This window comes from Rutilus rutilus, assembly GCF_951802725.1.
Source record: "Rutilus rutilus genome assembly, chromosome: 19".
Lineage (NCBI taxonomy): Eukaryota > Metazoa > Chordata > Actinopteri > Cypriniformes > Leuciscidae > Rutilus > Rutilus rutilus.
In genome coordinates, this window is record NC_140232.1 from 18,850,446 (window position 1) to 18,875,029 (window position 24,584).

The following is a 24,584-nucleotide window of genomic DNA, read 5'->3' on the forward strand; positions in this document are numbered from 1 at the left end:
AATGAAATTCAAATAAAATTACATTTCAATCATGGATTCTGTTATTTACTAACCCCTCATATAGAGTAAAAACTATGACTTCATTATGTGGAGGACAAAATAGAGAAACTCTGAACTCTGTACTAACTACTCTTTTCCAAGCAATTATAATTGAGCTTTAAAACACAGTACCTTAAAAGTACCATAAAAGTGGTCCATATACCTTGTGTGCTATATTCTTCTAAAGCCATAAGATAACTTTATGAATGAATCATTCGTTTGAGTCAGATATTTTCAATGAACCAGTTGATTTGATTCCTGATCATCAATGGTTCAATCGAAGCATTTAAAAGCTCACCTGGGTGGAAATTAGAGATGCACCTTTGCAATTTTCTTGGGCGAAGTGTGACCTGCCAATACCGATTTTTAACTATTCAGGTTTTCTTTTAAATAACTATAATTGATAGCATATACAAACAAAACTCTGCTTTTCTTCAATGCAAAATTTTCTTTTCATAAAAAAATAAGGAAAAAGACAGTAATAAAATAAGAACAAATAAACAAATTTCAAACAATAGCACAAATAAATGCACTAGAATAAAGAGAGAAATGAATAAAACACGGCTTTAAGTTGTGCAGGTGGGTCTAACAGTATATTCATATTCAGGTAAGAAATACTACAGAAATTCAAGTAATCAAATGTAAAATAACAATGGATAGTCTTCATTGTAAAAGATAAATACAGATTAATGCTTACAATTAGTTACAAAGGTTATTCAGTCAAGAGCAGCGAGTGATTTTCTTCTTTGAAAGTGAAAGATTTCACAAGTCTTTTGTTCTTTGAATAAAATAACAAAGCAGCAGGTTTATTATGCTGCTGTCACTTTAACAGTTCATGCACGGATCCAATATAATGTTACACAACATGCGCTGTCAACTATTTACATTCAAAAACTGACTGTTTAACTGAATACTCACCAAGACGGCCATTTTGACTTAATTTTGTGCGTCTTTGACCGTTTAAGTGCAGTTAGCCAATCATTTTGGCCGGGCCGATCAGCAGAAAATAGGCTGATTCCGGTCAATTTGTGCATCTCTAGTGGAAATTCATTGAATTCATTGAGCGCGAAGGCTACATTCAGAATTGGGCAAGTTGTGTGCTTGCTTCAGAACAAAGCAGATGGCTGCTTTCCATTAAAAAGTTGCTGTGATATCAATCAAAATATTTAATAATATTGTGATAAATAACTAGAAAAAGAAATTCAGTGAATCAGTGAATAACAACTTCAATTTCAGTCTGTTTGTCACACATAGCCTTCATAGCTTAAAAGGATTTGGAAATAATAGTGCACTTTTAATGACGCTTTTTCATCCTTTGAGGCTTGAAAAGCTCCAGTCCCCATTTACTGTAATTGCATGAAAAAGTGCAGCCATAGTCTTCAGAATATCTTCTTTTGCGTTCTGCAGGGTTAGAACAACAGGTGAGTGCGAGTAAATGGTGACAGAACTTGTATTTTTAGGTGAACTATCACTTTAATACAATCATGTGCAAATTACCCAACATTTCTGTCTCTATGAGAGACCACTGAAAAAGTGAGAAATTGGTTTTGAGCTGCAACTTAGCCAGTAGTTTCCAAGATGTTTTGGAAAGATAGCATGAATCACAACTTCGATTTTCCAACCCAGTCCTCTGCACTTGTTTTTGGACGGTGCAGATCTTTCCAGATCGTTCATTTAATGGATCCCCATTGTCCTCTCGAGCCTGATCATAGCAAGGCACAGAGCCCGTTCCTCCTGTCTCTCAATGGAAGAGAAAATAAGGCCTAATATCTTACAGCTGTTGCGAGGCAGGGGGTGGGGAGATGTGGGAGAACGTTTGCTCATTTCCAATTTACAGACCCCCCAATGGAAAAAGGCTTCAGCACACATTCCCTTAAAGGGAGAGGTTTGGAGCACAACTTCTGGCTAGATGTTTTCAGAGAAATGCTGCGTCAGTCTTCGAGAAATGAAAACTGAACTCTCCAATATTTATTTATCAATTTAAAAACTCTACTAGGCTATACAATGTTAAAACTAAGTGTGAATGGTTACATTTATTGGTAAATAAATACAAAATAGATGCAATTAATCCCAAATATGCCCAAAAGTATATTTTGACACTTATGCCTGAGGTGGTCCAATTGAACATCATATTAACAGTAGTGTTCATTTCATTAACGAAACGCATGGCAATATTTTTTCGGCAACATCCTTTTTTCCATGACTAAGACGAAACGATGACGAGACAACACCAACGTCATAAAAAATAAACCGTCGTCAATAAAAATGACCAAATTCTCTCTGTTTTTGATGGAAAAAAAGGAAAAAAGAACCTCTATGAGCTTTCATGTTTGTGGTTGATAGATGTCAAGAGTTTAAAATCCCCCAATCAGAGCTTTTCTCTTAAAAGGATACATTTTCTGCCCGGTAATATTTTACTTAACATTTGCAATCTGACTACATTGTGCACAAGCTCTCTGTACACTGTAGAAGAAGCGCGGATGATCTGAAAACACCGATAAACATCTAACCTGGAGTTTAGCGAAGTACATTGAGATATTCTGCTCAAATGAAAGTGTCATATAGCCAGTCTGAGTTCCTTCATGAGCAGCTTGCGCTGTTTGCTGTGTCCAAATATGTGATCAAACCTTCTCAGTGAAGAACTGTAATAAATCCAAACATGAATCGCAATTATATTGTTTGCGATTGTGGTTGTTGAATAGGCCTAAATGCACTTACATTGGTGTTAGAATACAATATTTTTTTGCTATTGTTTTAATAGAAAAAACATGAATGTAATTTGGAATTACTATTTGGAATTTCATAATGTAGACAGAGAGTGTTAATTTATATGATACATAGCCTATAATAAATCAGGAAACTAGATTAGGTTAAATAAACCATGTGTATGGGTTGACATTCTCTTGATTTGTGCTTAGATGAAAGTGCAATAATTCTGATTAAATGTAAAAATGTAGGCTATTTCTCAAATGACAACAATCGTTGTGATTATAATTTTGAGCAAAATATTTGTGATGTGATGAAGATTTAGTTGACTAAAACTTGACTAATCAAAAACCGGACAAGGTTGACTAAATATGATAAAAACTAAAAAATAGGCTACATTTGACGCAGGACTAAGACTAATTAAAAAAATAGCTAACAAAATGAACACTAATTAACAGTATAATATTATATTATACACTCACCTAAAGGATTATTAGGAACACCTGTTCAATTTCTCATTAATGCAATTATCTAATCAACCAATCACATGGCAGTTGCTTCAATGCATTTAGGGGTGTGGTCCTGGTCAAGACAATCTCCTGAACTCCAAACTGAATGTCAGAATGGGAAAGAAAGGTGATTTAAGCAATTTTGAGCGTGGCATGGTTGTTGGTGCCAGACGGGCCGGTCTGAGTATTTCACAATCTGCTCAGTTACTGGGATTTTCACGCACAACCATTTCTAGGGTTTACAAAGAATGGTGTGAAAAGGGAAAAACATCCAGTATGCGGCAGTCCTGTGGGCGAAAATGCCTTGTTGATGCTAGAGGTCAGAGGAGAATGGGCCGACTGATTCAAGCTGATAGAAGAGCAACTTTGACTGAAATAACCACTCGTTACAACCGAGGTATGCAGCAAAGCATTTGTGAAGCCACAACACGCACAACCTTGAGGCGGATGGGCTACAACAGCAGAAGACCCCACCGGGTACCACTCATCTCCACTACAAATAGGAAAAAGAGGCTACAATTTGCACGAGCTCACCAAAATTGGACAGTTGAAGACTGGAAAAATGTTGCCTGGTCTGATGAGTCTCGATTTCTGTTGAGACATTCAGATGGTAGAGTCAGAATTTGGCGTAAACAGAATGAGAACATGGATCCATCATGCCTTGTTACCACTGTGCAGGCTGGTGGTGGTGGTGTAATGGTGTGGGGGATGTTTTCTTGGCACACTTTAGGCCCCTTAGTGCCAATTGGGCATCGTTTAAATGCCACGGCCTACCTGAGCATTGTTTCTGACCATGTCCATCCCTTTATGACCACCATGTACCCATCCTCTGATGGCTACTTCCAGGAGGATAATGCACCATGTCACAAAGCTCGAATCATTTCAAATTGGTTTCTTGAACATGACAATGAGTTCACTGTACTAAAATGGCCCCCACAGTCACCAGATCTCAACCCAATAGAGCATCTTTGGGATGTGGTGGAACGGGAGCTTCGTGCCCTGGATGTGCATCCCACAAATCTCCATCAACTGCAAGATGCTATCCTATCAATATGGGCCAACATTTCTAAAGAATGCTTTCAGCACCTTGTTGAATCAATGCCACGTAGAATTAAGGCAGTTCTGAAGGCGAAAGGGGGTCAAACACAGTATTAGTATGGTGTTCCTAATAATCCTTTAGGTGAGTGTATATATGTTATTTTATACAGAAATACATTACAGTACATTCCATTAAAAAATAATTATCCAAAATTTATTTTAGTCATGCCATGTACATGCCTGCAGGGATCAAGTCAAATAAAACACTTGTCCTGGCATACGAACCAATTAACAGACATTCATCTTCTACATCTGGTGACCTCAAGAATAATGACTCACCCCTTAGACCATCCATAACACACCCTTAACATGACAAGACGACTAAGCCCTTAACAGTTCTCACCCTTCACACCCCACTTCCACAACAGAACAGCAGAATCCCACACAATCTTCAGGCACTGACTCAAGTCTCACTTCTTTTAACAATACCTGGATTAAATCGTGACTAAGGAAAATGTTGTGTTGGCTTGTTTAATTGTATTTTGCTCGTCCTTCTTTTCCCAGCAGAAAACTTCCTGGATTTCATGCTTGCCATCTGTTGACCATGATGGCTGTCTCACATGTGAAACTAATGCAAACTAAACATCTACCACCAGCCAGCTGTGTACTTTTTTATAAATAAATAACTTAGGGGAGAAAAAAAAAAGATAGATGCATGAGAGGGTGATGAAGAATACTTAAAATACTTGCTTAAAATACTTACAATAGTTTACTTGGGCTATTTGATCATTATTTAATTATTTATTTAGTTAATTATTTACTTCGTTTTTTAATCGTGGAGAATGATAATCTTTTTCTGTCATTTTGCGAGCAAAGATTGAGTTGGCGATAAAGATAAATGTCATGTCGCATAGAAATATTTTACCTAAAAGGTTTGCATGAGAGTTACTTGTGAAGGAGTCTCAAACCACAGTCAATTATTCCCTGAAAGTGAAAACAAAAACTGGCCAAGCTTTGGTATCTGTCGCTGCATTAAAGGAACACGCCGACTTTTTGGGACTTTAGCTTATTCACCGTATCCCCCAGAGTTAGATAAGTCCATACATACCCTTTTCATCTCCGTGCGTGCCGTAACTCTGTCTGATGCACCCACCGCTAGCCTAGCTTAGCACCATGACTGGAGGTAAACGGCTCCAGCTAGCATACTGCCTAGAGCCCTGCACGGGGCAAAACTTCCAGCCCTAACCGAGACCTGGCCCGTGGTGTTCAAGCCCTAATCCGGCCCCAGCCCGAAAACGTCTGCAATTTTTCAGCCTGAACCCGACCCCAGACCAACATCAATATCACTTTGAGCTCTTTCTGACGCGCGCTCTCTGATGCACGCTGTCTCTGCTAGACGCACACACAAGACGCACACACAAGACAAACATAACTACCACCACCGACAATTATGCCCACAAATATTAAAACAGACTGTCCATTACAGAGAAGCATAAGCATGCAGTAGAGAATATTATATAGCCAAATGTGATCCAGCAGTAAATAAAGATTTACAGCCTACCTTTTTTTGATGTCAAGTTACTTTACTGAAGAACAACGTTTCATAGAACTCTTCGCCAACTGGCTAACGTTAAATAATAATACAAATATAATAAAGAAATAAAAATCCGTTGAACTGAGTCGGCTCATTCACTGTTTACTCGCGATCGTTGTGAAGAAAAAGAATAGCATCCACTGTTGAAGGCTTCAGGCTCGGTAATCAAATCAAAACTCTTTCAAAATGCAGCTTTTCCTGAAGTATTGGGAACTTTTAGTAACTCCCCACGCTCCAACTTCTCCCTGATGCTCTCCATGGTCAACTGTCATCTAATGCATTGCACGCACGCGCGTCGCGTTACTCGCGTAATTGCATATTGCGTTGCATATTTATAATATTATCAATATAACAATATTTCATACAGTAGCCTGCGCTCTGCACGTATATTATGGGCACGATGAAAGGAGAAAAGCTAAATGAGCCCGAGTCCGACCAAAGCCCGATCTGTAAAATAAAAAAAATAAAAAAAATTTTTTACCCGACTGCTCCCAATAAGTGTCAAAATAACGCCAACATTTTCCTATTTACATGTTGGGATTTGTATAGTCACAGCGTGTACAAATAACATGGTCACATATTCTCAGAGTTCGCTCAGAATTGGAGTAAATCACTCCACAGAAGTAGCAGTGCTTCGTCTTCTGAGAATATAGTTCCCAGTATGTATACGGTTAGAAGATGGTTGTGTCTCATGTGACCTTGTTATTCGTACACGCTGTGACTATACAAATCACAACATGTAAATAGGAAAATGTTGGCGTTATTTTGTCACTTACTGGAAGCAGTATGCTAGCTGGAGCCGTTTACCTCCAGTCTATGTGCTAAGCTAGGCTAGCAGTGGGTGCGTCAGACAGAGTTACAGCACGCACGGAGATGAGAAGGGTATGTATGGACAGCCCGATCTCATCCCAAGGCGTCATATACTGACGCTTTTGACATTTCGTCTACATCCAACGCACATGGCACCTTTTAGCGTCAATATGAGACGCAGATAGATATGGGCCAGAAGGCGCCTCCTAGCGGTCTAACCCTAACCCTACCCCAGACCTAAACCTGCCCATAACCGAACAAAGCTCTGTGCGTGTCATATTGACGCTAAAGGGTGCCATGTGCGTTGGATGTAGACGAAATGTCAAAAGTGTCAGTATATGACACCCTAGAATGAGAATGCGTTAGTATGGACTAATCTAAATCTGGGGGATACGGTGAATAAGCTAAAGTCCCAAAAAGTCAGCGTGTTCCTTTAACGACGAAATTAATCTATAAGCTGGCAACGGTATCAAATCTTAATTTACTGCCTTCATATTTCTCTTGTGGACCATAAATAAAAAAAAAAATTAAAAGAGAGTGAAGAATCAATATTTCTTGTTAAACAAGTTGTTTTTTAAGTCTGTGTTTGAAGCTGCTTTTGATTTTCATGACTGATTTGTGCGGTGTTCGGACCTAAAGACTGTTAAGGCGAAACAAAAATGTGACGAACAAAGATGCTGTTTTCGCCTTGGCTTAAACAGCAACTGTACCAGAATGATGCAATCTTTTATAATTAGCATTCTTGACAATTTGTGAATAGATCACAATGCAAATTTGCAGTCTGTTTTAAAAACATTTTCATTGAGTCCTCAATCCTCATACACGCGTGCCGGTGTCGCAAGTGCAGTTATGTGGTGATGTCATTATGAAATAAGGGAAGGCAAATTAATTGAATTTTAACATGAATATAATAATAATAATAATACAAGCCTGATAATAATAATACTAATTTAATACAATGATGAAAAAAGAGCAAATTATCGTCTTGATATCGTCAAAGGCAGCAGCTATCGGCAATATCTCTGACGATCATTGATACAATACTATTATGGTGTTAAAAATTGCAATAATATCGTGTTGGAGTCTGGTGATATCTATATAAATAAATATTTTATGTACACAGTACTGTTTAAAAGGTTTGTGTTCGGTACGATTTTGTAATGATTTTGAAAGAAGTCTCTAATGCTCACCAAGGCTGCATTTATTTGATCAAAAATACAGTAAAAACAGTAATATTGTGAAATATTATTACAATTTAAAATCACTGTTTTCTACTTTAATTCTTTTTTTTAAAGAAAAAATAAAAGCATTTATTAGAAAAATAAATCTATTGTAACATTATAAACATCTTTCCTTTCTTTTTTGATCAATTTAAAGTGTCCTTGCCAAATAAAAGTATTAATTTCTGGTACAAAAATCTTAGTGACTAGTAAAATTGGTCATTCACCAGCCACCGTGACTAGGCAAAAATTTTACATTTCATGCTTGAGCACCATCCCATTCCCAAAATAATCCATTCAGCTAAATGATTTACTGTAAACATAAATGTTAAGCAAAAAACTATGGCAGAAATCAGTTTTATGAGTAAGTACAGTGCGGCTCCCAGATTTGACTTCAAGCTGACCCCTGCTATAGAGTGAGCATTAAAAGGTGCTGACAGAGACTCAACACTAACACAACCCACCAATCCCTCGAATATGAGTCATGGCAGAGACCTTTGCACACATACAAAGAAACAGATGAATGGTTTAACACTCCTCTGCAGAGTGTATCACATACTGATAGCTAAATACATCTATTATAGTAGGCCAAGGTTTCAAGGCCTGAACGAAATAACAGGAAGCATATGTGGGGCTAGAGTTTATATGCTCTCTTTACCTCTTGACCGTGACATCATTTGCTGTCAGGACTGTGCAGGATGAGGTCACATTATTAGGTGTGCGCTGCATGTGTAATGCTCACATATGATTTATTACTACGATGAGGTCATCATAACACTGTGGACCCGGCCTATTAAAAAGACACACGTGGCATGAACTGAGGCTCCTCGCTCTTCTGAATAATAACTGGTTCTTGATTCCAAACTTGGATAAAAACATTTGCTCCGATTCACAATAATAATTGTTTCGGCCTTTCAGTGACCAGGCAATCACAGCCAAAATGGCCCAAAAATGGTGTCAATGTGCTGAAAATTGACTCCTGTGTCTATCTTTGTTTGGACTCTTTGTTCCTTCTCTTTGGAAATGTGTGTCTCAGTGGAGTTGGTTACAGGAGCACTGGGATGGCACTATTTGTTTAGTCCTCTTCATCAGAGCGTGATGAGGGTTTTGGAATGCTGCCCGGTGCAGTCAGGCCGTTTGTGTTTGGGTAGCCTTGTGGAAACAGAGAGTGGGAATACGCTGAGGTGTTTACTGTGATAAAAATGTAAAATAATATACAATATTTTTATTCTGTGAGTCAGTGATGCTAGTATTTCAAACCAGAACACAGCACAGTCACTTAAAAAGCACCGCCCACCCCAAAAACGTATTGGATCAAAATCCTGCTCCTCATGAATTAAACATCAAACACAGATGAGGAGCGGTTCATTGGACGTTATATGAAAAATCCCTTAAGTTCCACAACTGTCCGGAAAATACAACAGAAATGACCAACTATTGGTTCTTAGTTTTAGTTTTCAGGGAGAACTTGTCTTTATTGTTCTGATTGACTGTAATTTTACAGCAGTTTCACTTTTGTCATGGACAGAAAAGTTGTTTGTCGCTGGAATGGGGTCTTAACCAGGTGTGAGGTGATAAAGCTGTGAATGATAATAGTTTTCTCATCCATCTACATTTTGCAAATCACTCTTCAGCCTATGCCGCACTGTGCTGAGTAACTCCGCCCACTGTGAAAACGGATTGGTCCAAAACCCTGCTACACAGTACAGTACAGTACAACAAGTATCACCTTCACTGTTCTGATTGGCTGCGGTTTTGTTACGTTTTGTAGTAGGGTTGTGCACGAGTCCTTGAGTACCCGGATGTGACATCGACGATTGATCATGAAAACAATGATCACGATAGTCGTGACTTTATATTACGAAAATTATATTACATTTTGTTTCTGATTGGTTATTGCGCCATTTTGGGCGGTACCTGAGGTCTGAATGGTTAGCATTAGGGCAGCATGCCGCCCAGAGCGGCGAAATGAAGTGAAACTATTGATTTGAAAGTGTGCAGTGATGCCTGGAATTACTGATATGGGAAGATGTGTGTTGGGATCATTATCAATGATAATGAAAATACAGGTGAAAGATGTGCAGCACCAATCTGTCATAAATAGGCTACACATAACATTATAATGTTATGAATAATAACTTGTGCTTAGTCGCCTTTGTTTCAGCATTGTTGTTACGGGAAGAGTGCATCCACGACGGGAGTTACACATTCAGACAAGCACGCAAGTTCACGTGCGCATTCACATCCTTTTGTGCAGATGTAAGTTGTAATATTACTTCTATGTTGTAGGCTATATATCCGATTAATCTCATATAGGATGTGTTTGGTTGACTTAATTAACCAACACTAGCAAAGTGTTTCAATTTACCGGTGTTCATTCACTCTTCAGCGTCAGCTCAAACGGCAATGCCCGACATTATTGACTATGATTGGGTTTTTTGAGACCTTTTAGATGTCCTTTTCAAAAACATTGATGATACTATTAGTAATCCAAGCTTGTTATTTTTTTTCTTCATCAGTTGGCCTGTTTAAATTAAAATAATTTCTCATCATGTCTTGGAAAATATGCGGATGTCTGGAATCATTTGATAAATTAGATGAAAATACAGTTTAGTGCAAGATGTGCGGCGCCAATCTGCCATTTACATTATAATTGAATGTTGTGTATTCTTTGTGCTTTAGTTGCCCATGTTTCAAAGCATTGTTATGGGAAGAGCACATCCACAACGTGGATAACACTTTCTTACTTTTTTGGCATCATTACTTTTTAGCATCATTACTCCGGTCTTCAGTGTCACATGATCCTTCAGAAATCATTATAATATTCAATCAATTCAGTCAATATTTCTGTGAAAACTAAGATACATATTTTTTTTAAGAATAGAAAGTTCAAAAGAAAAGCATTTATTTGAAATAGCCTAGTTCCTTTAGTAACTTTAGATCAATTTAATAAGTCCTTGCTAAATAAAAGTATGAAATAAATATTAACTTCCTTCCAGAAAAATGAAAGTTACTGCCCAAAAACCTTTGGAGAAGGTTTAAAAAAGCAGACACAATTCAATCAGAGTTCAGCTACTGAAATCCCTATATTCCACTTCATCTTTTATCTGAAACGCTACCAATTGCACAAGAACTTCAAACGCTGTGAAATGTCTGAACAACATCTTGCTCCATCAAAACAACACATCTGTTGCGCCAACAACACATCTGTTGGTAATCTTCAAACGCAATAAAATTAGTGAGCCCTTCCTTTAGTTGTGGAAGCATCCCAAGCACACATCTTCCCAAAACACCAATCATTTTGAAATCACATTCACAGATATTTGGGAGAAATATTTAACACACAAACATGAACCACCATTGAACTTGACAAATACAGAAAGGGTTATTATGATCCTCAGAAAGAACATACTGATAGAGGAAACATGAGGGACATCTTTTTCCCCACACACACTTTGAAACATCTCAGCAGGCCTTCAGTTTTCCTATATGTGAACATACACACATTGCAACAGAAACCCTCCCACTGCTTCAGCTCCAGGAATGTGTTTTGTTTGGAGGCCTTTTTGGTGGTTTATTAGATCTTAAGAGGATGGCCTCCAAGAACTCCAACTTTTTCACTTGGGATGACTGCCCTGCTGAAGCCAAGGATCGAGAGCGGCCCAAACAGGCTGTAATTCTTATTGCATAAGTCTCTTTCCCTGGACACAATTGCAGTCGTGATAAATAGTTTGAGAAGACGACATTTTTCCACAAACGGAAAGGAAGGAAAGTGAATGAAAATGTCTTGCTCTGCATCAAAATCACTGTGAGGCAGTGTTAATTTTCTTAACGAAATCTAAATTTTTCGTTGACGACCTTTTTTAATGACCAAGACGAGATGACACCGACGTCATTAAACGGTAACTGTGACTATATCAACATGCAATATCGTAGACAAAAAAGACTACATTAAAACAGTTTAAAAAATAAAAACTTTACCAAAATCTCTCTTTGTTTTCGTCGGAAAAAAAGAGACAACTAAATATTACAGACTGTTCTTAACAAGCCTCTACAAGCTTTCATTCTTTCTGTTGTTAGATGTGAAAATGTATTTAAATAAAATCCCCCAATTACTACCTTTCTGGGCCTTGAAAGTTAGAATGATGTTGCTGCCTATGGCTGGTTTAGAAACCTCTCGGATTTCATCACAAATATCTTAATTTGTGTTATGAAGATGAACGAAGGTCTTACAGGTTTGGAACGAAATTTCATTTTTGGGTGAACTAATCCTTTAAGATGCGTTTTGGTCGATCGGATCACAAGTGGACGATGCTAAATACAGTCCAATTTTGACCACTTCAAGAGGTCGTAGAAAACGCATTGGACCGGATTGCTTTCGTAGTGTAAATGCTCATGTAGTCTAATGCATTCCAACAGCCACAATGTAAACATTATAGGAAGTGCGCTAGCCAGGTAGCGATTTTATTCACACTGCTAGGCAGCCTGGACACCATGGACCAGATTTTCCCCTCAAAAAGGGAACCAATCACAGAACGGGGAGGGAGCAGCAAGACGATGACGACGTCTATGCGACACACTGAAGCAGTTCTCCATAGCAGCATATCTATGGATCCAACATGGCAGCAGACGCGAAGTTACCTTTCGATGCAGCCTTAGATAGTGTTCTAAGTAGTTCAGTCGCTGAACGCCATCGTGTACACATAAATCTCTGACCCATCGTCTTCTTCCTCGTCGAATTTCTGTCGCTCTACATACGTCATCTGGTATGATTGAAACGATTGGCTATGAGCTACGTACAGGCGCATTTGATAGACATTCGTAGCGCCTAATAAACGGCTCTGGGCATTCGTAAACCACGCCTCAAATACAAGAAAATGAACATGTCGTTCCCAGACCACGAGGTCTGACGTTAGCCAGGCTACTAGCCAGGCGGGATTTAAACTTTGTCGGGTGGAGACCCAAGACGAAAAACGTACCAAGCACAATGTTCTCTCACTATTCCTGATTTCTAACACGCACTCATCACGTTTGGCGTGATCTTCTGGTTATCAGAGCACAAACAAAAGATACTGCTCTCCGTAGTTTTTCCATCATCTCTGGTCGTGTTCATATGTAAATTGCACGAGCTTATTTTGTCAATTAGATCAAAAGATCTGAAAAAAACACATAGATTTACCCAACCATAGAACCTCCTCTCAAAGAAATCAGGATGTCAGTGGTTGAAAGTGGACAATAGAGACAGATTAAAACACTAGCTGTAAACGGGAATGTGTACTTGTCTACTTGTGATCAGATCGAACAAAACGCACCTTAATACTAAACAGGGCCTAAAAGTTGACTAAACAAAAACAGGAAAAGGTTGAATAAATGTGATAAAAACTAAGTACATTAGACAAAGGACTAAGACTTAGATTAAATATAAAAATAGCTGACAAAATTAATTCACTGGACATAAATGTACATAGACAGTCTTTATACCAACTATGTCAATTAAACCTCTGGTGGTCTTTACAATGCCACGCACTGTATAAAGGTCCTAGATCACGCAAGTTTCACAACTAACAACTTTCAAAACTGTTTCATGGAGTTTTTGAATACTGACATTTTTTTTTTGCGGAAAGACATTTCGTCAGCTGAACAATCAGTATGTTGTTAAACAACAGTAACTTAGGCTAGCGTCCATACTGTATTCTATTCCTCACAGCCTCGTTTTCATTCCTGTCAAAAAATTAAATATGGCGCTACCCTGACTAAGGTCTTTTGGAAGTTAAAATGAAATACAAAATAAGCATTTAGGGAATAGTCAGCCATATATATATATATATATATATATATATATATAATAATTATTTATTTATTTAAGAATATTGATAGAACTAGTACATTAAATTCATTAATAAAATAATAAGGTTATTGTCTTCGGTGTTTTGACCCGTCAAAGATCAAATACAGGATACCGAATATAATCTGAACATTTGAAGGCATCTACCATTCATAATAATGTTTCAATTGTTCCTCCTCCTCAGTAGGCAGCTTACTAGGTTTTGAAACACTAACGTTAACTGTTACCTGTATGTTTACTCATTACATTGAATGACTGTTTTAAATTAGATTAAATTAAGAAGGAATCTACTAATAGTACAAACATTTCAGTGAACCGTTAGCTAGAAACACCGTTAGCTTTTTTTCTCAGATAAATCTGACAAATACCAGATATTGATTGCCATGATGACCCAACAGGGTTTGACTGTACAGTTCGAGAACTAACAACCATCCCTACAAACGTGACATGTTTCACAACAGCCTGAACAACACAACATCTGGCTAAACACAAAAATATGACCAATCTGAAATCCACTTTCATCACTGCAGTCCAGTGTTTACGGCATGGTTGTGAGTTTACAGGCTAACCGCTAATGCTAACAGGATGTGCTACTTGAACAGGATGCGAGGGGAAATAAATGTTTCATTTATTACCTTGGCTCCCTCCTTTTGGTCTGTACAAGCGCCCGTCAGGGTAGATGATCTTCTTGGTAGTGTTCGAGGGTAGATAACAAAGGGTATTCCGGAGTTTTAGTTGTGGCATCGTTTCTGAGAGGCAGATAGCCGTTTCATGCTACACTGACGGCTGGCTGCCCACTGCAAACACAGCGCGACTGACAGACAGTAGACAAACACACAGTAGATCAGATCACCAGACACACACACACACACACACACACACACACACACACACACACACACACACTCACTCACTCACTCACTCAGCGCCCGCCTACCACATGTGTTTCAATATTACAGCTGTGCAGCATGAAATATTCATTGTGTTAGCTGAAAACAACCGACTTTTGTTTTACAAATTGTAACGTTACTGAGTTATATCTATCTGTATTAACGTGTCATACTAATTCATATAGGCCTATCTATAAATCTGCAGCAGTAGTAGCCTAAAATATGAGTTATGTACAAAGATGTGTACGTTGTGCTGTTCCAATCCCCTTCTATCTTGAATCTATCATCTTTACTAATCTGACTTATTTCTTCATAATTTTGGCAATCATTCACTTGATTCTTTGTATTTTATGAGTCTTTGCAGATAAGCATGAATCACAAGTGCAGTTGAAGATACAGCAGCATTAGTCATAATACACTTTGACATTGTTGAAACAAAGCATACACTACCCTTAAGTTTATGGATATGGATGTTTTATTCTTGTTATGCTGTCCAAAGCACACAAAACGATGTTTAATTCAGACAAGTCAGACAAAGTCTTTCTGGGTTACAAGTCTGATTGATATGTTAAAGGTAAAAAATAAAGTAGAAAACCTAAAACTCTTTAAATCATTACATTTTATTTTTCAACAAATCATCATAGACTGAGAATTCAAATGTTCCTTGATCATTTGACAGTTAAGAGTCCGTTATACTATAAAAAATACCCTGTAAATTTCAAAACTTTCTTGTTATTCCAAAAACTGTTTTTATTGAAACCAAGGCCAGCAAACGACAGGATCTAAAAAGTGGAGACTTGTGACGTCACATGGCAGCTTTGGCCCCGCCCACTGGAGTGATAGTGAACAGTGACACGAGAAGGAGAAAAGATCGATACAGGATCAATACCATTAGCCTACCTTCCAAACGATCCTAATGCTAGCATAGTGTGTCCCCCCAATTTCTAATGTAATTATTCAAGTTCAGACAGATTATCTCAAAATATCGTTCAATATATGTTCATGCATCAGTAAATCAAGCAGTGACTAAACAATCAACTTCACGTCGTTTCTCTTAGTAGGATGAAAATAATCTTATTTAAACTGTGATTAAATTATATAAAGAAAGCGATCAAAGAATGCTCCCTTTCCAATTGCAAAAGCTGTCAATCAAACAGCGCGAGTTTATCTGGACACTTGCCAAAACTCGTTGAAATCAATCATCACAAAATCATGGCTGTTAATTACAATGTACAGTACGACGAAGCTCTTACTGTATTTACATCGTGTTTGCATTGTTATTTGGTGAAATCCAGAGGTGTAAAGTTCAGGTTCAGAAAGTAAAAGTGTTCGATATTGTTCCAATCACCTGGATTTGCTAATTAGCATCATTTTTCAGCCAGGAGATGGAACTTATTAGTAAAATCAGCTGGCTGAGTTCATGGGTGGAATACATATATGACAGGACTTTCTTACTTTCTGACCTCTGGACTTTAGCCTTCACCTCTGGTGAAAACATTCGTGACTCGTGAGGGTGCCGAAATTGTTGCAATGACAAGATATTTTCATACGCCATCAACAGACTGTGTCATGTGCTCAATGCTCATCACTGCAACCTTTCATGTGATGGGAATATCTCGATAGCTATAATAGTAAAAACGTAGTAAACGTTTTAGAGAGAGTTCCACAGGTAATACTAGCTATTTCATATGCAAACATTTCAGCCAATCACAGCAGTGGGCGATTACAGTGAAGTCTCACAGCAGACACGCCCCTTAAAACAGAGCGTTCAAATCAGGCTTGGAAAAATGCCTTTTATTTATAAATTATGACAATTTTTAATGTTAAAATCATACTAACATTATAAGGGCACCCCAGGAAACATTATAAAATAATGACCCCTTTAACATGAACTAAGAATGAACAATACTTCTTCAGCATTTATTAATCTTAGTTAATAATAATTGAAACATTTTCTAATATGTTATTAAAATCAAAAGTTGTATTTGTTAACATTAGTTAATGCACTGTGAACATGAACAAAAAATTAAGTTGTATTTTTTATTAACTAACATTAACAAAGATTAATAAATACTGTAACAAATGTATTGTTCATGGTTAGTTAATACATTACTAATGAACCTTATTGTGAAGTGTTACCCAATAAATTAATTATTAAAATAAACTTATTTAAATAAATTCATACTTTTATTCAGCAAGGGTGCATTAAATTGATCAAAAGTGACAGTAAAGACATTTATAATTTCTATTTCAATTAATTTCTATTTTTTTTTTTGAATTTTCAATTCATCAAAGAATCCTGAAAAAAAGTAAGTTTTTTTTTAAACAAAAATATTAAGCAGCACAACTGTTTTCAATATTTACAATAATAATTAATGTTTTATGAGCCCCAAATCAGCATATCAGAATCATTTCTGATCATGTGACACTGAAGACTGTGTTTAAAACTATCTATTATTCTAGGTAAATTTTATGTCAGTTCATTGTTTATAAAACAACAACAAAAACACGGGATTTGCAATTATCTTTTCAACCAACATCATGTTTATTATTCATCTACTTTGTACAGAATCACATTATGACCACACTTAAACAGATCTGCCGTACAAGTGTAGCATTGTGCAGTTTGAGTATTGTCCAGTATAAACAATAAACGAAGACTATCGTTTCACAATAGAGCTTCAGAAGAGGAAGGAATGCTGAACGCAAACCGCTGTGTCCTAACGTCTTCTGGGGAGTAATGCTATCTCTTTTTGAGGAACGTTTAATGTACTTGGCCATCGGTCAGATAAACACACAGAACAGTCAACGGCTCCGAGGAAACGAGGATGAAGGAGTTTATTGTGATTCATCTCCTTAATCCACACTGTGCAATACTTATCCATATACAGAACATTTCCTCATCATGGAGGCTGGGTTGTAAAATGGCAGCCAGGAATATCTTCATCAGTACAGTGTGTAATGGACCAAATAAAAGAGAGAAAAGCGAGGAATGGCTATAGTTGTAATTCCAGTAGGACTTTGATAAAGGAAGTGCAGATTCTGGAACATACAATGGAATAAGAACAGAGAAAGGCAATGATCTTCAACACAATTACAGGAATGTCTCGGTTTTCCTTACTCTAAAGGAAATACGCAAGCGTGAAGACTCTGTGTCGTACAATAACTAAAGGTAATCTCTAAAGGAACATAAGTCATAAACAAATCAACATGCCTGCATGTTACATGACATCCTAACAATACACAACCTCTCCTTTGTACTGAACAACATATTACAGATATATGCACATTAGCCATTAAAAACTAAACAATTTACATACACACTTAACAGGGCAAGGTATTGGCACTGTTCAGGATCGCAAAGTGCTTGCAAGTTTTTTGAACAGCAAAAAAAAAAAAGAGAGAAAAAAAGATCCCAAACCATTAAACAAAAAAGATTTACAGTGTTTGAATTAAGTTAATTTTTGCTCAATAATAGGAGTGTAGTAGCAGTGATATTATTCTGATGGAGAACTCCTATATTCATTTTAATATACACTATTAAGTCCATCAGTTACGGTTAAGGATGTATGCATAACATGCAATGCCTTATATGATATAAAGATCTAAAACTAGTTTTACTGTTTGTTTTCTAAGTTATGTGAGGTTTCCATTTAGAAAAGCACTGAAAGATTCAGTGTTCTAGTCCTATAATGTCATGTGATATTACCCATGTGTACTGTATTGTTTTAATATAGGCTCAGTAATCCAATATTAAGTGGATTTATGTAGCATAAAACAGGGAACAATTTTTTTTCTTGGGAATCTTGGGAGTGGTAGAAACTATAATTGTGCCACTGTATAGTTTCTATTTGGTCATGAACCATTAAGACCGCTACTATGTTGACCATAGTAACACATTGGTTAAAGAATTTCACATCTGAATTCTCTGCGCTGTGTTTTATCCATCAGAAAAGGGCCATATAAATGTGTTCCTCGTGATTTGAGTGTTCAGATGTTCCGTAGCCCTCGCCACGGGAAGACATAAATCATAGGTGAGCAAAATGTCAGATCAAATAAAACGGTCATGGAAAACTGGAATTTGTAATTCTTTATAAACCCACAGCGCTGAAAGGAACAAGACAAAACGCAAGAATAACATTCACCATCCAATGACCTACGAGAAAGCTTGGCACTCACCATTCAGTCAGAAAAGTTACAATGGATGACAGTGAAAATAAACAGCATCACCTGAATGTTGAATGTAACTTTAAGTGCTTGTAACAGTGAGTCCGTGAGAAGATATCAGACTGGCTTGTCATTCTTTACTGTGAATTTCTCCAGAAATATCAACAGAATGCTACTGATGCAGGTGGGAATTCACTCCGCTTGGAAAATTTCAGTAGGTTTTTGATGCCCTCTATTGGTCACATGCTGAATCACTTCATTCCCAGGGCATTTCACGCGATAATGCACCTGGAGCTTCTCTTCAAACCTCTGTGGAGAAGAGCATACTCTGACGTTTACTATCTGGAGTAGGGATCGTCTCCAGCTGCAGGAAGTATAGTAATACCTGGACCTATAGAGATGAAGAGGAACAATCTGACCGACAGATCCAACCAATACATCAACAGAACCATATTTTGTTCATGACTCATTTCGAACTCTAGTATTCTAGAACTTAGTGTACATGTGTTACCTGAGACATGACCTCAAAAGACCAGCTGTCACTCATAGAGATGGGCTGTGTGGGATTGGCTGGAATTTTACTGTCCTTCTCAGAAGGGCGAAGGAGGGTTGGGCCGAACACTGTGGCGAGATTGTGGAAGGACATCTTGTTGAAGCTCTCATTCTCAGCCACCCTGAGGGAAACAAGGAAGAACGTTTCAGTCGTAGTGTAGGTCTAAAACAAATCTGACTCTTGGAAATTATTCAAAGAACACAAGTAATACTAGATCTGAAGAAAATGTGAATGGTGCTTGCTTGCACAAACAAAAATAAAAAAAAATTCACAAAATAGGCTGTTGGAGTCAACTCAAGCCGAGTTCACACTGTACGTCTGAGACAAATTTTGTGAATCCTAAAAGATTCCTCTGATCCTAGGCCAAAACCTAAAGTCCTTGACCACTAGTTTGACATGTTCACCGACAGCTTATACATTTTTCTTCAAATTCTGGCATTGTCAGAAGTTTTTAGGCGCAATTCTGCAGTGTGGCTTCTCCTACGTCAACCGTCAAATCAAAAACCAATAGGAGCGCAGAAAACGATGACGCAATTAGTGAGGCAACAACAAAAAAAGGACCACTTCCTCCACACACAAATCTTCGGTTTTAAAGGGTTACTTCAGGATTTAGCATTAAGCTTTGTATTAGTAGAAAACCTGTAGTATTTTTGAATTACCATGCTTTCCACCCTCATATCCCCCTGAGACAAGAGATTTATGTATTTTTTGTCTGGAAAAAATCCTCCGATGACGCAAAAATCGTCATTTTGCGTCATCGGAGGATTTTCTGGCCAGAGGCTAAAGACTACAGCCAGTAGATGGCGTTGTTCCGCATGTTTTCAGCCCGCCCATACAGGGTGGGATCTCACTCACAGAATGTACACAGTGTCAGCCATCTTTCTTTGGAAGCTAAGCTAGCAGGCTCTTGTTCTGTGGAGAAAGCTGAATAGTAGGAGAAAGCTGAGTAAGTAACCATCCTCCTTTTCCCAGACTTGTCCGGCGGGCGAGATCGTTCAAAATGTCCGGGATTCAGCTTTTGCTTTCTGCGGTCGCTATTCCTTGTTTACATGCACACCTTTTGTTTCAATCTAACTGAATTCATTCCGATTGGTGAATCTGAATGTAGTGTTTACATGAACGCTAAACAAGTGATCGGTTGATGTGCGTTTTACCATTGCTAAGAAAAATTCCCGCTCCTCCGTGAGAGATGGGAGACCCGGCGCGTCTCAGTAATCATGCCACCGGCCTCGCGCTGTTCTCCCGCGGCCGTCAGCCTCGTCCTGCTCGCCACAGTAAACATGATGAATAAATGGCGACTGTAGAACGCAAAAGCCGAATCCCGGACATTTTGGGCTATCCCTCGCAAACTCATCACGTAGGCTAGCTTTGTGGTTGTTTTAAACTGCGCACTCTTACCGGTAGGCGTGGCCTCCTAAGACAGCGAAGCAAGTGCATTCTGGGAGTTGTTGTCTTTCATCCACATAAGCCAAAAATACATTTTCTGGCTTTTCTCAGTCTAGAAAGCTCCAAATTCAAAAATTTCTTCACATTTCTTCTACTTAAATGACCTATTTTAAATACACATTCATCTTCCCAGAGGTGAAGTATCCCTTTAAGTAAAGTCATGATAAAATAAACGCTAAAGATAGGTTTTGTTTGCTAGCCATAATTTCTACCCCACATGTAATTGCAGCTCACAGTCACCGAATGCGATTGATGATGTAAAACCCGGGACGAGTCTTTTTGTGTTTAACACCCCTTACTTGACTGACATTAATGACAACTGAGATCCAACAGTGTGACTTGGCTTACAGCGGGGATCATGTTCATACAGTCTGACAAGCAACAGTCATAAAGGACTATTCGAAATCGTATAGTTTGCACCCGGCATGAAGACAAAAATAAACACATTTAATTTATTCACTCAGTTTAAAGGGTTAGTTCACCCAAAAATGAAAATGCTGTCATCATTTACTCACCCTCATGTTGTTCCAAACCTGTATGATTTCCTTTCTTCTGCTGAACACAAAAGAAGATATTTTAAAGAAGGTTGGTAATTAAACAGTTGCTGGTCCCCATTGACTTCCATAGTATTTTTTTTTTTTTTTCTACTATGGAAGTCAATGGGGTCCATCAGTCGTTTGGTTACCGACTTTCTTCAAAATATCTTCTTTTGTGTTCAGCAGAAGAAAGAAAGTCATACAGGTTTGGAACAACATGAGGGTGAGTAAATGAGGACAGCATTTTCATTTTTGGGTGAACTATCCCTTTAATATGTCTTTCTGCTTATTAAAGACTGGTATAATTTATGAGATCAATTGTGCTTAGGGCAGCACGATTATGACAAAAATTATAATTGTCGATTATTCCCTTGAAATTGTAATTGCGATTATTAACTACGATTATCATAATTTACATTGAATGATGTTTTGAAGAGCTTTATGCCATTGATTGTAAGCGACTGCATGCCATTTTGTTATATCAAAATACAAGCTGAAAACACTCTTCCGGAAAATAACTTTTTTTGCTTTTCTATAGCATTAAGCCTCAAACGCCAAATATAATTTTCTATTTATTTAAAGAAACCAAACCAAAGTAAAAAACCCTTAAAGGTGCACTGTGTAATATTTAGGAGGGTCTATTGACAGAAATGCAATATCATATACATAACTATGTTTTCAGTGGTGTGTAAAAACCTTACATAATGAACCATTATGTTTTTAATAGCTTAGAATGAGGCATTTCTCTCTACACACACCGCGGGTCCGCTTACATCGACATGTTTCTACGGTGGCCCTGAACGGACAAACGCATTTCGTCACTATGTTGTACTTCGTGTAAAGAAGCGAGCTAAAGTTAGCGAATAAAACACTGACACAATGATGAACAAGTAACAATAATATTCGCAATAACATCGTTTTACTGAATAATTAAGTAAACCTTATTTCTTAATTTATCTTTGTAAAGAAACCACATTGTTTAACTGGCTACTCTCTGCTGTCTCAGACGACGACATCACTTCCTGTCGGCCACCGTAACTTCTGTTGGTTGCCATTCGCAAACTCACCACTAGATGCAGCTAAAAATTACACACTGCACCTTTAAAATAAGCCATAGAAAGAAAAACAAAAACACATCTTAAGCATACAGAATAATGTAAGTGAACTTTTTTTTTGTAATTGCGCCTTTAAACGATTACATAATTGTGGCATCCGTAATTGTAATCGCGATTACAAACTCGATTAATTGTGCAGCCCTAATTGTGCTTATTCAATTCTGTTGACAGCCCTAATTTACATATAGTTTAGTAAAAAAAAAAAACCTTTCCAGTGCACTGCTATGCAGTAGATAGGGTGTTTTAGGTGGTTTCTATGATATTATGGTTCCTAGATTGGGATCGGTATTTTACAAGCATTCACTTAGGAATCATATTATTGAAATTGACTGATGGGACAATATTCACCTCTTCAGATGGTCCAGCAGAAACAGGAAGGTCAGCAGGTTTGGTTCGGGTAGTGAGAGCAACAAGTTCAGCATACAGCTTTCCTTTGCAACACTGTCCGACAACGCTGAAGGAAATGGAAAAAAAAAACAATAAATTATTAATGTGAACTGTTTTATATAAACTATTATTCATCAATAACTTGAAAAACTCTCAACTAACCAATGCCTTCAGAGAAATTTGCATAGAGTTCATCGGTGAAGAGGGGCTCAGGAAGCTCTCTGAAGTAAAGCTTCAGTGTTCCAGCAATGGCATTCACGTCCATCTCACTCATCATGACTGAAACGTCTTTATTGTCTGTTGAGTCACATTTAGCCATATCAAAAATATATAATATCATATATTTTAATAATTTTATTTAGGTCATCCCTGCAAGAAGTGCTACAGTACTCACTGGCATCGAAGGCAGCTTTCAGGGCCTGGATGTCTGTGGCCACACCAGAGACACGATAGATCCCCACTTCCTCCATCCCTCTGCGCTCAATCTCCTCCACACACTGTCTCACAATGAGAGGCACTTTGGAGTGCTCCCGTCTGAGAGGAACAAACACACACAAGTCAACACCGAGCATCTGGAAAATATATTTCAGTTGATATGTGCTGTTTTTGGTTGTCGTCAGTATTTAAAGCTGTAAATTCTAGGACCACAGAAAATTATGGGAAATCTTTTGGCCCATTTCTGGGATGTAAAATAACCCCAAGCATATTCAAAGAGCTTGTTTATTTGATCACTATGAAAGGAAAAATGACTTTGTGGTATCCACGTTCTCACAGCCTATATTTAAACCTACATCTGCATTATCCTGACAGAGCATTCCAATATCAACATCATAATGAGGCCACCAGGGAAAATGAACATTTTGTCCAGCATAAATCCCTCCCAAAACTGTCATGTTTTTTTTTTAAACAACTATTAGTACAGAGCAATACTTCACCCTTATGCATTGCTGTTAAACTATGAAAAATGCATATCTGAGAGTCTAATTCCTAAATCCACAGTCCTGTTTTTATTGCAGTCCTCTGAGGGAAGCCCTTGGCAAACCCTTGCCTTTAATAATAATTTCTTCCTGTTTCTCAGGAAGTCCATAATGGGGTTGCTTTCTGTTTTCCTTTCTACTTTTAAAAACCCTTCTGACGAAGACCACCTTTCCTCAGCTTTATTAAAAGGAAGTGTTCCCCCTCCTTATTTTTATGAAACCTCATTTGAGTCAGGTGGGTCTATGAAAACACTCTGAGAAGGGTCCCTGTGTCTTCTGAATTATGGGAAACATGGCTGATATCTGACTGGTGTTGATCTTGGAGTGAGAGATGTGTGAGTGGAATGTGACTGCTTTTATGATTGAATCACGATTGACTTCTACAATACAATATAACTTTATTAATTTATAAATAATAGTGCACTCGCTAGCCTTTTTGACTTAAACTGACATCTAGTGGTGTGAATGCAGTATTACTCAAAAACTAAAGTTCCCACTTATGAAATTATATTAAAAAAAAGGGGGATACAAAGTAAAAATAAGTAGTGTTTGGCTGGCCATGTGATCACAACATGAGGAGACTAGCTCCATGTTAAGAAAAACAGCTTTTATTAGGCTACTGATATGACTGGATGTGATTGGACAATTCAAATAGTATTAATTTATTCATACAAATATAACTTTTTGTAAATTGGGAAAAACAATATTATATCCATTATATTAATACTGTGTTTTATGTAATGTATTTATAT

At 37.6% G+C, this 24,584-nt stretch overlaps 2 protein-coding genes across 2 annotated transcripts in view; both read right to left on the reverse strand.

Annotated features, from left to right (window-relative positions):
* The window catches only part of specc1la (sperm antigen with calponin homology and coiled-coil domains 1-like a), a 37,723-nt gene extending 22,992 nt beyond the window's left edge, over positions 1 to 14,731 (reverse strand). Inside the window, exon 1 of the mRNA XM_084388888.1 lies at positions 14,397 to 14,731. The gene's annotated coding sequence lies outside the window, so the exon portion shown is untranslated. The remainder of the gene's footprint in view (positions 1 to 14,396) is intronic.
* A 2,437-nt stretch (positions 14,732 to 17,168) lies between these two features.
* The window catches only part of LOC311278450 (breakpoint cluster region protein), a 52,994-nt gene continuing 45,578 nt past the window's right edge, over positions 17,169 to 24,584 (reverse strand). The window contains exons 20-24 of the mRNA XM_084389288.1: positions 23,250 to 23,389; positions 23,018 to 23,152; positions 22,817 to 22,922; positions 19,330 to 19,492; positions 17,169 to 19,209 (exon numbers count right to left, since the gene is read on the reverse strand). Of these exons, the coding sequence (XP_084245414.1) occupies positions 19,120 to 19,209; positions 19,330 to 19,492; positions 22,817 to 22,922; positions 23,018 to 23,152; positions 23,250 to 23,389 (634 nt within the window). The 3' untranslated portion in view covers positions 17,169 to 19,119. The remainder of the gene's footprint in view (positions 19,210 to 19,329; positions 19,493 to 22,816; positions 22,923 to 23,017; positions 23,153 to 23,249; positions 23,390 to 24,584) is intronic.